The 14,876-nt window shown below is 47.8% G+C and overlaps 1 protein-coding gene across 2 annotated transcripts in view; it reads right to left on the bottom strand.

Moving 5' to 3' along the window:
• The window catches only part of TRPC6 (transient receptor potential cation channel subfamily C member 6), a 191,461-nt gene extending 178,194 nt beyond the window's left edge, over positions 1-13,267 (bottom strand). For both annotated transcript variants that reach the window (XM_090030204.1, XM_090030210.1), the window contains exon 1: positions 12,860-13,267. In XM_090030204.1, coding sequence (XP_089886330.1) covers positions 12,860-13,005 — 146 coding nt within the window. In that variant the 5' untranslated portion in view covers positions 13,006-13,267. The remainder of the gene's footprint in view (positions 1-12,859) is intronic.
• Positions 13,268-14,876: the final 1,609 nt, after the last annotated feature.

The raw sequence follows: 14,876 nt of genomic DNA, 5'->3' as shown, positions 1-14,876 counted from the left end.
CCTTATCTCTATTTCTTTTGATACAAACACAAAGTCAGTTCTTGATCATTTCCTTCCACTGGGGTCCGTTTTGATGAAAACTTTCTCCCCTGCCCACACATCTCTTAGTGACTCTTTTATTATATCTGTTAACAATCCAGATGAATCATCTACAGTTCCCTCTCCTCCTCCTCCTGTTCTGTCACCTTCTTCTATGATACAACTAAAGTTTAATATCGGTGGTCTTGTATATTGTTGGGGTCCCAGAGGCATCTGTGATGGCCCCTGTGGCTCTGCGACCCTGCCCCACAGCCATGCCCCACTCTTCCCCTAGGATGTCTTCTCTTCTCACCTGCCATGCCTTGAAGAATAAGAATAATAGGGAGACTGCCCAAGGGCCTTCACATGACTTGAGTCCAACTAGACCCACACTGGGGTTTCTTGGCACCCTACTGGTCTCTACTCCTCCCAGGCCCTTCGCTGGGCCTCTCTGATCAACTGTGCGCTACGGGGCACCTAAAGTCTGAGCTAGTTACGTAGCTCCAATCCTCTCCTATACCACCCCAGAAGCCTCGTGGGTAATGTTGTTCTCTCCTGCTTGGGTTTTGGCCTTCTTGGCCTCCACCCCTTAACCCAGGCTAGGCCTTCTAGTCTGGCCCCCCTGTGTCAGACCTGGCTTTGAGGTACTAGCTCTGGTTTGGCCCTTTCAGGCACCGGAACCCTGGTCCCTGTCTGGTCATGCCCCTCTCAGGCACTGGGTCCCTGTCTGGCTTTGTGGCCTCACACTCTGCACCTCTATGATCAACCCTCAGTTGGGTCTTGAGCCCGCCCCTGGCAAGGCTCAAAGCAATCATGAGCCCCATGGGTACTAATGAAACCTCCGTATAGCATCCCTACAGTCCCAACCAAAACCACCAGCATAAAGAACAAGAGGGAAAGCAACCTTCTTGCTCTTTACAAGGGCAAACTTCCTCTCACCTCTCACCATAACTTCAGGCTCTGGGCTATTCTTGTGAGCTCCCCAAGCCTCACTGTGGTTCCACAGGCAAGACAGCAGTCCATCCAAGAACCCTGCTTGCCAGATGCTCTTCACCCTGTGGCTGCCAGGGAGAAACTAGTCTGCCTCAGGCTTGTATCTTCCCAGGGCCCTGAGCCCTTCCTGCCAGCAGACTGCCTGGGCTGCCTGCAGACATCCACTAATTGTCTCACTGCCCCATTGCCATAGCAACCTGCAGCTGCTGCGCCCTGCCTGGCCTTCAGGCCACTGCGCTATATTTCTCTTAATGGAACAGGGAGCCCCAGGCTATTACAGGTCCCCCTCCAACTATGCAAACTGCTAGCTTCCTAAGCAGAGCCTTCCTCCCCTCCTGCTCTGGTGGTCCACATGCATTAAGGATTTCTTATTCTGTTTCCCCCGCTGATAGTATCATTCATTGCAGTGTTTCACTAAAGATGTCTTCCACCTGTTTTACTCTCAGCTCTGGATTCTTGAAAAATATTGCTACACCTGCTGCTTTGTTCTCATTTGTCCCTGACTACCAAGACCATCCCCATCTCCATTTTTTCTCAATGCATTTGTAATCCTTCTCCCCTGAAATACCACATTCTTATAGGCAGACTTAGTTTTCCCTTACTCGCTTCAACACTGGTTCAATCTGTTTCCATTTTTTTTCCTGTTAAAACACTCCTGTCATTGATTGGTGCTATTACCAGTGCCATTTCACTTGTTGCAAAAAGAGTGCGCCCATCTTTTTAAGACTCCTTATTACTACTGCAGTTTCCTGTTTCTTCACCAGCTTTAAATGTCTGGCAAACATCACCAAATATCCCTGTAAATGAAAGACTGTTACACCCTCAGGAGGCGAGCAATTATTTTAGGTGGAGGGTCACTTAACGAGTTTTGTCAAGCTGTCGAGGGCCGCATAGGTAGCCCTGCCCCTTGACAGGTACCCTGTCCCCTGCTGCCATCCTGCAACTGGAAGTCCCAACCCCTAACCCCTGACATCTGCCACTAGAAGTCCCTCCCCTTACCCCTGGAAGTACTCCTTTCAGCAGTGGGGTTGCCACCTTGGAACCAGGAAAAAAACCAAACAAATTATAATCTAAAAATGAAGCACCTACAACAACATACATTAATTTGATTTCAAAGAATATTTTTGTCCTGATTTACATGTGTTTGTGTAGTGTATATAGAGGTGATTGCATAATAGCTTAAAATTAAGTCTTATTTTTGTATATTGCGGTGGGGGTGTGAAGGGTTTGTGTAGGGCTGTGGGTGTGGTGGAGTATAAGTGAATGTGGGATGTGGGGGACAGTGTGGGGTTTGTGGGGGTTGGATAGCTGTGGGGCATGTGGGTGTGTGTATGTGGGGTCAGGGAGTGTGTGTGTGTGTGTGTGTGTGTGTGTGTGAATGGGTATGGGGTTTGTGGGGGAATGCAAGTGTGTGGGGGAGGATGGCTGGGGGGATTGTCGCATGCATGGATGAAGTGGATGGCGTGTGGTGGGGCAGGGTGGCTGGGGGATTGCGGTATGCACGGAGGGCAAGGTGGCTGGGTTGTGTGAGGGGGTGTGGGTAGCGTGTATAGTGGTGGGATGGGGGAGTGAGTACATGTGTATACAGCGGTTTGCATGTGAGACCCCCCCAAACATGCTCCCCCATTGCACACAGCCCCTACCACCAGCGGCAGCTGCAGGCAGCGAGGCCTCGGGGTGCTTACAGACTACAGCAGGCAAAGACCCCGGCGGTGTATGGTCCTGGTGAGCCCCAGAACTACATGTGGCCGGACTGCTAGCAGGGAGAGGGGGAAGCCAGCCTAGATCCATAGAGCCCCTGCCAGTCCAGGCTCCGCACTCCTGCCATATCCTCCTCCCTGGGCCTGCCTGCCGCTTCCCACCCCCACACCCACCACTTTCCGCACCCCCTGCCCGCCTGCCACTCCAACACCACATGATTCCCAGCTGTGTGGCCGTACCACAGGATGCAACAGGAGCTGGCCTAGCCTCCCCCCCGCCACACAGTTTCCAGCTGGCTTCTGCTGCACTGTACGGTCCCAGCCATGCAGCCAGGAACCACATGATGCTGGAAATAGCCAGGCCTGACCGGCACTGCATGAAGCCATCTAAGAATCATGGGGGTTTGGCTAGGCTGGCTCCTGCTGCACCATCAAGGAAATGGGGGGCGGGATCTGGCCCAGGTTCATAGATCCCCTGCCAGCTCAGGGTCCATACTCCTACTGCCCCACCCTGAGCCCCTACCAGTCCTGGCCCTGTGGCATGAATGTGAGTCCCATGCTTCCACCCACTTGCTGCCATTGCCATCGCCATTTTCCCACCTTACCACCTGCTGCTGCTGCCACTTCTCTCCCCCCTCCCCCTGCTGTTCAAGCACTGCGCAGTTCCCAGCTACATGGCTGGGACCACACAGTGCAGCAGGAGCCAGCCAGAAACCATGGACTGGGGTGATTGCCAGCAGTCCTCCCTTCCCCCCTGTTCTTATCTGACCTCATACTGTTGGGTGGGGGAAGCAGGGAACAGCCCCAGGATCACCAGGCCAGAAGCCTCTGCCAGGCAGAGGCTTCTGGGTTGGGGGCTGGGGGTAAAGTGTGGCCAAGAGGGCACTGCTGCTGCTGCCCCTGGGTCCTGCCACCACTGCCACCTTGTCAGCTTAGGCACCCATGGGAAGATAATAATTAATTTTCTAAACTTCTGGGGCTGGATAGAATGGCCTGGCAGACTGGATCCAGTTCATATTTTGCCTGCCCCTGCTCAATCAGCCAATTGCATATGATTGGTGCAGCCCCAGTCTCCATGGGGTGAAGCCAGCCCAAGCAGCCCCGTGTCTTATCTGCAAATACATTTTTAGAGAGGCCCAGGGCTCATGACAAAAACACCCAGTTTGAGTCATGAGTGGTGGGCAGGGGGATCCAGGTACTAATCACCTTTGTAGGAGTGGTATCTGGAGTACACACACATACCAAGTAGTCCTGGGCTGTAAGGTCATCATGGCTTGAAATGCTGTTGACTCAGCAGGGGCCCAGCTCAATGAACTACACAATAAGTCAGGAATCTTTTCACTCTGGACTAATATCATGCATAGTGTATACTATGTATAGGTAGATATAGAAGTGCTGCACAAAAGCATGTTTATGAAAGACCTGTGCTGAAACTTACAGCAGTCTGTTTAAAAAAAATAAATAAAGAAAAATTCATCAACTCTGGATGAACTAAGTCTGTAGGTATGCGGAGTAATTTACATATATGCAAATTATAGGTATATTTATTTCAAATTCCATGTTTTTTGGTCCTTTCAGTTTCAAATTAGCCTCTGCTTCTGCCCCTTACTCTCATTCATCTCCATGTGCTCAGGGAGGGGACAGAGCTTGACAGTTTTGACACTAAGAGCAAAGAAAGAAGGGGCTGTAGGGGGAAGAAGCTAGGGTGGGCAGAGGGCAAGGAGGCCACCTGACCCACCACCCAGCCACAATTTTCCCTGCTGTAGCAATGGGAAGAGAATACATTCAAGACCAATCTGTGATCATTAGATTCTATACCTAGAAAATTATAAGGTATCCAGGTTAAATTATAAGGGGGTCATCTTGAATTCAGGATCATCTTAGGTTTGAGTAGATACAGTAATTCCTATTTGTGGCAGAATGCCGGGCTAGCGGTTCCGGCACCGCTTTGGGAGCCGTGGGCTTTGTGGAGCTGTGCAAGCGCGTGGCTTGTGGGGCGGGATTGGATGTAGCTTTATAGCCGCCCTCAAAGTTCGCCGAGATGGCGCAAGTAGACGACTTAGAGTAAGTTGTTAGTTTCTTTGTAATAAGTCTATAGGATGTCCGTTGGTTCACGAGGTTCCGGAGCTAGCCCTTGCGTTCCAACACTGGAACCAGTCCAATGCTAGGTGCGGCTGCTGGCTCCTTAAGTCCCAGAACTGGTCAACAGCTCATTGAGATGGGATGTTAGTAGTAGAAGTTATTACAGAGCAGATATAAGGTAAAACAAAAGGTTTTATTCACTCACCTGGCCTCACCCTCTTACGAATAAGAGGGGAGGCCGGCTGGAACGAAGTTGCAGGAAATATAAGTATAGAGAGCGTAGATATGCTGTCTAAGCTACGATGAGAGGCAGTCGAGAAGTGGAGTCTCCGATGTTTCTTCAGTTACAGTATGCCGGATACAAAGGGGGTCTGTTGGTTCACGGGGTTCTAGAGCAAGCCCTTGCGTTCCAACACTGGAACCAGTCCAATGCTAGGTGCGGCTGCCTGCTCCTTAAGTCCCAGAACTGGTCAACAGCTCATAAAAGGGATGTTGAATACAAAACTGTAACACGGTGAGTCGTTGTCCATTGTCGGGTTTTCGAGGCCTTGGTTTTCGCTGGGATATGCCCAGGCAGGGAGGCTGAGAACTGGTCTGCAGGTCCATGATCAGGCCTACAGAATTTTCCAGTTGTCGTCTCTGCTACTTCCTGCCTCTTTGCCTCCTTTATAGGTGTTGGTTGGACTGCCTCTGTGACACTAACTATGATATAAGCTAAGCATACAGGGATAGGATAGTTTCTTTTACACAGTAATCGCTAGGCAGACTTTCTACATAAGTTTCATTTCTGCAGAAATAACACTTCTAGATAAGAAATGAAATTTACAAAATGCACATGTGTAGCTTAATGCCAGCGGAGAAAAGTACAAAGCGCTCATTTTGATTAACAGTCAAGACTTCAAGGTTACATAAATGTGAGAGTGCCGCGTGGCAGTTATACAGAGAAAAAAAAATAAAACAGTTACACTATTAAGCATCATTATGAGGAATTCAGCTTGTTAAATCTAATATCTAAATTGTTGATGTCATAAAATACTGCAGCTGTTGGGCTTCTTATTATCTGATTTATAATTATTCCACTCTAGTAAAATGGCAACATAACTTTAATATTGTGGCACTTGAGATAAGCATGCCTTACCAGGTAATTGATATAGGCAGTATGTATGAAGGCAAAATTGGAATTTGTAATAGATTTCATATTTCATAGATTTCATAGACATTAGGGCTGGAAGGGACCTCGGGAGATCATCGAGTCCAGCCCCCTGCCCAAAGGGCAGGAAGTCAGCTGGGGTCATAGGATCCCAGCAAGATAAGCATCCAATTTACTCTTGAAGGTGTTCAATGTAGGTGCTTGAACCACCTCCGCTGGCAGACTGTTCCAGACCTTGGGGGCTTGGACAGTAAAGAAATTCTTCCTTATGTCCAGCCTGAAACGGTCTTGCAGGAGTTTGTGACCGTTCGACTTCGTCATCCCTTGGGGCGCTCTGGTGAACAGACGTTCCCCCAGATCCTGGTGGTCACCCCTGATAAACTTATAGGTGGCCATCAGATCACCGCTGAGCCTGCGCTTTTCCAGGCTAAAGAGTCCCGTGGCTCTCAGCCTGTCATCGTAAGATCTGTTTTCCTGACCTCTGATCATGCGCGTGGCTCTCCTCTGGACTCTCTCAAGCTTCTCCACATCCTTTTTGAATTGTGGAGCCCAAAACTGGACGCAGTACTCCAGCTGCGGCCTCACCAAGGCCGAGTACAAGGGGAGAATGACGTCCCGGGATTTGCTCGAGAAGCATCTATGGATGCATGCCAGCATTTTGGTAGCTTTACTAGCCGCAGCATCGCATTGCAGGCTCATGTTCATCTTGTGGTCAATGATGACCCCCAAGTCTCTTTCTTCTGTAGTGCTAACCAACGTAGCACTGCCAAGCCTATAAGGGTGCTGCAGGTTTTTCCTCCCAAGGTGGAGAACCTTGCATTTATCGGTGTTAAACACCATGAGGTTCTCGTCTGCCCATTTGCTGAGCTTGTCCAGGTCAGCCTGGATCACCCGCCTATCTTCTGGCGTGGATGCTTTGCCCCAAAGTTTGGTGTCATCGGCGAACTTGGCCAGTCCACTCCTGACTCCAATGTCCACATCGTTAGTGAAGATGTTGAACAGTATGGGTCCCAGGACAGAGCCTTGAGGGACCCCACTGGTCACAATAGTGCCTTCACAAAGAAGTGCACACTCAGAAGGCATATTTCCTTTAAAAAAACCTTACCTGTAGAGATCATCATGGTGCATGAGCACCAGCTAACCCACTGTGTAACTCCTCCTTTTATTCTATATATATTTAACCTGAAAAATACTTTTGTTGGTTTACTACACTTATCTTATTAGCTATAAATATAAAAAAACCCTGCAATTCCAGAATGCTTAATATTGGTCTTCATGATGTAGAGATTTACGCAGTTTAACTCTACATGTTATGATTAGTCAAGAGGACCAGTCAAGGAATGTAAATTTAAGCACACACTTTCATTCCTATAGCTCAGATCCTGAAGTAAGTGTACTCACTTCTTAATTTAGATATTTCTAGGAACTTTTAAATGTGCCGATTATGCAATCAATAGTAAAACAAATTATTTTAAGTTACTATTTGGACATAAGAGGCTGAAACAAAAAAAAAAAGCATCACAAATTTTCCTACCAGTCAATGCAGTGATACCCTGTTACACAGCACCCTTAACTTGACAATCCTAAAGTACTGTGTAATATTGCAGCACATTAATCACCCAGAGAAAAAATTCTGAAGATCTTTTTTATGTGCAAGTCACAGTAAGATTTCCTCTAATTAGTGTCTGATAAAAATGTCCTTAATAATTAGCTATGCCAAGAAGCACAGTACGTAAAACGCAATTAGCTTTTATTTAATTCAACAGCCAGAGTAAGTTTCTTAAAATTATCAGACTTATCAAAAATACTAGCAAATTGCCCATCAAGTATGATGGGGCAGCAGGTAGGGACAGAAGCCTGCGTCACCCCACCCCCCTGCTTCGGGTCAGGGTCCAGCTTTCCCCCTTCCCTTCCGCCTCAGGTCTGGGCCCACTCCCTCCCTTCCCCACCCACTGCTTTAGGCCTGGGCTCTTACCCACCTCCCCCCCGCTTTGGGTCCAGTCCTGCTCTCCCCCTCCCCCCCATCATTTCAGGTCTGGTTCCCCACCCACTGCTTCAGGTGAGGGCCCCTACCCACCCCCCCACTGCTGTTCAACCCTGTGCTGCTGCCACAGCCATCTCCCATGAACGGGAAGGGGTGGGGGAGGGGGACTTGCATGCGGCAGTGGCCGGGGCTGGTGATGGGGGCTGGCAGCGACCAGCAGCAGCCAATGGGCAGCCATGCACTGCTACCAGTAGCCCCCCTCCCCTTCCCGCTCCCTTCCCTCCCCTCTTCCCTGCTACCTCCCCCTCCCTGCCGGCTGTTGTTGGGAAGGCAAGGCCAGCACTGCTGGCTCCCCCCTGCTCTGGCCCCTCAGTCCCCACTGTCATTGAGGTGCTCCGCCATGTGTGTCTCCGTGTGTGCAGAGCACTCTGATTGGCTGCCGAAACAACCAATCAGAGTGTGAACAAAGCATTACAGACAGACTAAGGCTTTTATAATATTAGACTATCTTGATCTGAACTTTAACATAGACAACAGATACGATTTTCAGCATATTGCTTAACAGAAAAGCTCCATGTAGCATTGGCTGCTTTGTAATTCCCACAGAATAAAAAGAAAGTACTTTTATAAAATGTTAAAATATGTATTCAATAAATTGAACTCTAAAAACACAAACAAACCAAATAAATAAAAAAAAAGTACTAGAAAAATTCTCAGTTCCTGTTTGTATATGTTTACTATTGACCTAGGGCAAAAATGATTAGATCCAAAAAATAACATAGGTGCTTAAAACAGGACTAAGTGCCTAATCTAAAATGACAATCCAAAGTAAAACAAACAACCAAAACAAAACCAAACCAAACCCTGTTCATTGTACAGTAATTGGATAAAAACCAGAAACAGCCCTGGGAACAGGAGCCAATCCCTCCCTCACCCCAGCCTAACTGTGAGTGCCTTGACAAATAAGCTGCAGTGTTGTGTACACTCATGCTTTCTTTTTCTGATCCACAGGTTCTTATGTTCTTTCTGCCCATGAGCCCAGATTCAGTGGGCAGGGATGGGAATGTCTCCAACCATCCCAGCTTCTAACCTAGTGGTTAGGATACTCACTTGTGAAGTGACAGAGGAGGACTGGATTCCCCTTGTGCTGAGGAGGGAGTTAGACACAGGTCTCACTCCCAAACAGAGTGCTCAAACCACTTAGCTATTACATAAAAGGTAAACCATGGTGCCTCCCTACTCCCAGTATTTTAAAAGAAACTGGAAGCCTTGCTCTGTTCTTTCCACTTAACTTATGTAGACCCCTATCCCCAGGAGAGGATTCCAAACTATGGGTGGAAAGGTCTACTTGAAGCAGAGCAAAGTGCCTAGGACTTGGAGAGGGTACACTTCAACACAGATGGGCCTAGAAGTCCTAAGGCAGTTTTACACATACTCCAGGAGTAAGGGATCTGGCACTTTAATTAAAGCGGTTCCAAGAGTCATTCTAATTAAAGTATCACAGCATCTTGTGTATTAGCGCCCCTGTGCTTCAAAATGGCAGCAGTGGCACTTGAACTAAAGGTCTTTGAAAGAACTTTTGTTCAAGCACCCCCACAGCCATTTTGAAGTGCGGAGATGCTGATACACGAGCTGTGGGAGGCTGCTGGAGTGCGGTAATTACTACGCTCTAGCAGACTTGACTAATTGAGTCTGCTCTGACATGTTGTTTGAGCAGGCTCTGCATTTGGGTACAGGCACCCCTATTCACTAGCACTGGGTGAATATGAGGATTTATACATCTGGGGCATCTAACTTTGCCCGTGCCTATAGAAAAGCATTCAGGGGTTTAATTCTGAGTTTTGGATTTTGCTTTAAGGGTCAGGTGCCTAAAAGTTAAGCACCTACCACTTAACCACTGCAACAATGAAGTTCTTTATTGTGTTTTACCCAAAAACTTTAAAAGCAAATTATTTTCATGACAACCAAAAGCCTAAACTACATTCAGGTCTCTTTTTATGTGAATTCATTTTGTGTACGTTCGCTTATATGCGACGACTTTACCGAGACCAGAAACTCGCTTTGTGCAAGAAAAATTCAATCTTATGCAAAGAAGCATGCAATGCAGTGTATCAATAAGATCCTGACTTCAGAACCAAGTCTCAGTCTGGGCAAGGGACAGACATGCCGGAACACTGATTTGGCATGTATTCTAGTGCCGACTTCAAATCTTACCTCAAAGTTATTAGAGGTTTTATCACATATTCTAAGCAATTTGTGTTAGATATCTATACCCATAATACATGGCTATACAAAAATATGAGGTAGGAGGAGAGGAGTGCAGGAATTTATTGCTATACGAACTCCGAACTGAAATGTCTCATCCAGAATCCCGGATGTAAAGAATCTGTTCCTAAATACTTCCAGAGAAAGGTGGAAGAACCTTTCATTATGTGTATGAGAGAAACAGTCCTGCGTTTCTTGTGTTTTTCACACTGTAGCCCCATCGTCTTTGGAGAGGGCCACTTTTGCTTTTGCAGGTACCAAAACCAGACTCCAAACTCTGGAGTCTTCCTCTCCAGCACTCTGGAGACAGGGATCTCAAAAGCAGCCATGGGGGAGGGCAGGAGGAGGAGAAGAGTGTGGGAGTAGAGTGGCTGCATGGCTATATGTCCAGCTTTGATGCATGCAAGCAGGAGTGAGCAAGCAGGGCTTGCTCAGGAGCAGCACTTCCCAGGAGTTCTGGGGACATAGTATAGGCTAGGGCTGTCCAGCTTCTAAGAGACTGGGAGCCGCATGCCACATAGATCACAGCAGAATGAACCATAGGTTCCCCAGGCCTCCCAGCACATGGGTACCCCTGCCCCATGCATGCAGGCACCCAATATTGTGGGCTCCCCTAGCACTCTGGGCTGCACTATGCTGCAATGCATTGTCCCCAGGGCCAGAGGCAAGCAATGGAAGCAGGAGGAGGAAACCTGAAGACCCCAGCTGCTGCTGCAGCTGGAGAGATGGCCAGGCTGGAGCCTTAAGCCACAAATTAACCCTTTACAGGCTGCATGAAGCCCACCAGCCATTAGTTAGACAGCTCTGTTATAGACATTCCCATTCAGAACTCCAAACCTTAGAGATTAGTTAAAGCCCTGGCTCCTGAGATGTAATATCCTTTTCCATTTTTTTTATATTCATTAAGTTATGATAATTCTGTATTTTCTTGATATCTGTATAAATATCCAAACCCACTACTGGTAGACAGATTTCACTACTGTTAATCCTTTTTCTACACAGGGTGGTTGAGAAATCTCACATAGGTAATAAAAGCATATCTCAGACAAGGTTGTTAAGAAAGGAATCAATTAAGCAGGTAAACACAGAAAGGAGTGTCCTTGTATGAAAAGGAAAAAAAAAAACTTCTGATGATAATCACCTGAGGGTTTAGGACTTTTGTCCATATTGTTCATCATCATGATATCCCCCTCTCCACATAAGAGCTCTTTCCTCAGAAACATTAGCAAATGTTAATGGTACCAGCCATGCTGATAATGTATAACCAGACAGACACTGAAAGCAATGCATTACTGGCTTGCTTTTTTTTTTTAAAAATGGAGATGTCTGAAGCTTCCCTCTTCAATTTTCCACTTGCTTTTCACTAAAAAATAATAAGCTTATTTTATGAATAACTCTGCAGGACCTAGAAAATCCAAATTAGCCAAGCCCTACTGTTGTGACACGACACTCCTACGAGTGCATGAAATAAAGTAGAGCGTGCACACAGTGAGACAACTGACCAGAGAAGTTGTGACCCATTGCACAGCTCATTTTAACAACAGAGGGAGGCAACCCTCAGCCTGCTCAGCACTCAGTTTCACGTGTGCAGTCCATTCAACTCTGCCATTATAACCAGGCGTACGTCACAATCAGCTGATGAGAGAGAGAGAGGAAGACCCTCAACTGCATGTCAGTACAAGCAATCCTCAACTTACAATGTTTTGAGTTACAACCTTTCACACTTCCAACATTTAGAAACTGATGCCCTGTTTCAACTTTACCACATTAGTTTCGACTTTACAATGCTTGATCCGATGCGATGCGAACAAGTTCACTGCGTCGCTCATCTCCCTGGAGAACATCTATCTAAACTTCCTCAGACACTTTCTTTAAGAAAGCAGACAAGTCTCCAGAAAAACCTGCAGTCAAGACTCTTGAGAAGACTCCAGCCAAGAGCCCTTCAAAAAGTCCACCAAAGTCACCTCCAAGAAGTCCTTCCAAATCAATACAATGGCTATTTACAATACAAATACATTAATGTAGCTATACAAAAACTAGAACACTTGGCTCCAAAATTATACCTTTTATTAGACCAACAATTAATGAATTAATGTAGCTATATTACTCACCGATAATTGATCAAATACAAAATTCTGGGGTAATTTTAGTGAAAATAGAGTATCGGGCCTCAGTTCAGGAACCAATCCCCCATTTATAACGTTTTTTATGAGAAAAATCGGGTCCGAGCTACAACCTTTCAACCTAGACGCGGTTTTCAGGAACCAGCTGTGCGCGAAGTCTGAGGGCCGCCTGTACAGAGCGGTCAGGAAGCGGCCCGAGGCGACTGGGGCCCAGTCTGCGCTGCCCCATACTGCCCAAACGATGTCCTACTACAGCCCCTAGCTAAAAAAAACCTACCAGGGATCTCTAGAAAGCCTCCCCCTCCCCCGTTATGTGAGACACCCCCCACAGCTGCCCCAGACACCTGGGAGACCAAAGGGGCGGGGCTGGGGGCAAAGCCCAGAGGTGGCCTCCTGCCCTCAGGGCTGCCCCCGGGGGGCAGGTGCGGGGGAGCGAGCCCGGGCGGGAGTAGCGGCTGCAGGCGGGCTAGCTCCCATGCGCGCTGCAGCCCCGGGCGGCGGGACAGACGCGGCGCTGCCCGCCCCGCGCCGCCGCCGCGCTCACCCGGGGTAGTAGCCGTAGGGCGGCAGCGCGCTGTCCTCAGCCGCCGCCTCCGGGTCGAAGAGCAGGTAGTCGCGGCTGCCGTCCCTCCTGGCCGCGGCGCCCGGGGAGCTGCCCTTGCGCGGCGCGTGGGGCTGGCTCTGACTCATGGCGCTGCCCCGGGCACGTCCGGCGGGACGGGGCAGGTTGCGCGGGCAGCGGGAGCAGCCGCCGCCGCCTCCTCTCGCGCCCGGCTACAAACTTTCCGGCCGCTCCGCTCGGCGCCGGCAGCGCGGAGACAGCCTCCCCCCGGGGCGCTCCGCGGGCTGCAGCATCCTCCCCTGGAGGCCGGGCCCAGCCCACTTCCTCCTGGACCACTCGAGGGCTGGCTCTGACGGCGGCTCTGGTGTTTGCAGACCTCCGGGGGCTCCCTCTCCCTCCGCCGGCTCCGCTTCAGGGAGGGCTCCTTCGCCTTTGTTTTTTTTTTTACCGTGACGTAGACTCAGTGCTTACATTCAGTCTCCCACAGACCCCCCGGTTCTTCCTCCGCCCCCCCCCCCCCGCAAGACTTTTTAAAATCCTTTTAAGATTATAATGCATCACACTTGAAATGAAATGTTTTCTCCTAGTGTCAGAGTTCTTCATGTTTATTTGCTAGCTATTCTAGCACCATTCATTGCATATTCTCGCAAATCCAAATTTCCTCCTACAGGGGGCCAATGCTCTGTAAGTACAGTTTAGCACGGGGCTGCTGCAGCGAAAGTATAACAGTATAACGGAAGAAAGTATAGAGAGAAGTATAACAGAAGAGAGTATATACCTTGCATTTATTAATGAATGGCAATTAGATAGTTCCCCTGAACTATTCTGTGAGGTATTTAAATAAATAGGGTGCAGCACCTTTCACATCTACTTGGAAGTGTAATTGGGTGTATCTTTTTTATAAAATAAAACAGCCAAATTTTATAAATCTGTAACATCAGACAGGTGTACTCTGAAGTCACTTGCCCTCAGCCTCTGCCTTATTCACATCATGAGAATGGCTTTTTCAGCTGATGGCAGTTCTTTAACTTCTTTTGTCATGCAGCCTTGTTACATTAGTGGATTCTTGTTATTGGTTGTTTGGTTGGTTTTTCTCTCATTTGTTTGTCAGTTAGTCATTAGGTCCTTAAGTTGTTAGGGTTAGGGACAGACATTGGACATGGACTGATTTAAGTGATCAGAAGCCAGTTTAAACCTGTAATACAACAGAAATTCAGGGTATGTAAACTGGTTGCAAAATGGCTGAAACCAGTTTAAGATAAACCTGGATGGATGTAGTATCAAACTTAACTGATTTAGTTAACATCAGTTCACTTCATTATGGGCATTTGTACACATGCTTGTGCCTCGAAGGTGTTTAATTCAAAAGCGACCTGCCATGATTTTCTGCATGCTGACATGCATTTTGCCGCTTATACAACTGCATGCAACACAGCACAGTGCACATCAGCTCGCATGCAGAGTAGGCTCAATTAATCAAGTCTGCTCCAAGCCACCAGATCTCTGGCGCGTAGTGGGATGAAAAGGTCTGCGTATAAATGCCCTATGGCAGCAGTTCCCAAACTCAGATTGCACACCACCAATTTAAAATGATACCACCAGCAAATTTTTGTCATACAAAGTAATTATAATAAATCTGTTAACTGTACCACTGACAGGTTGTCTGCCTGTCACTGGTGGGATTGGGAACCGCTGCCCTATGGGTTCAATCTACAGTTTAGAGAAACCTGTGAAGATTGAACTGATTCAGTCTCTGGTTTTTTGGGCTGTCTGTACTTTTGGGGATAGGATAAGAAATATACTACAACAGCTTTCAAAACATAAAGGCAGGCTAAAAATGCACATGCCATCTATTTAGCTACTGGTACATGATTTGTCAAAGAAAGGAACCTTGTCCCAGCAGCTGAGCTTTGGACAAGGAAAATAGAGGAAGTGCCTCATCCAAGTTCATTCAGTCAATGAAAGTACTTCAGTTGATTTCAATGGGCTTTGAAGCAGC

Source organism: Crocodylus siamensis, chromosome 1 (assembly GCF_052110815.1).
Source record: "Crocodylus siamensis isolate JL-2025a chromosome 1, ASM5211081v1, whole genome shotgun sequence".
Classification (NCBI taxonomy): Eukaryota; Metazoa; Chordata; order Crocodylia; family Crocodylidae; genus Crocodylus; species Crocodylus siamensis.
The sequence above is the reverse complement of the archived record's forward strand: the minus strand, read 5'-3'. Positions and strand labels throughout refer to the sequence as shown.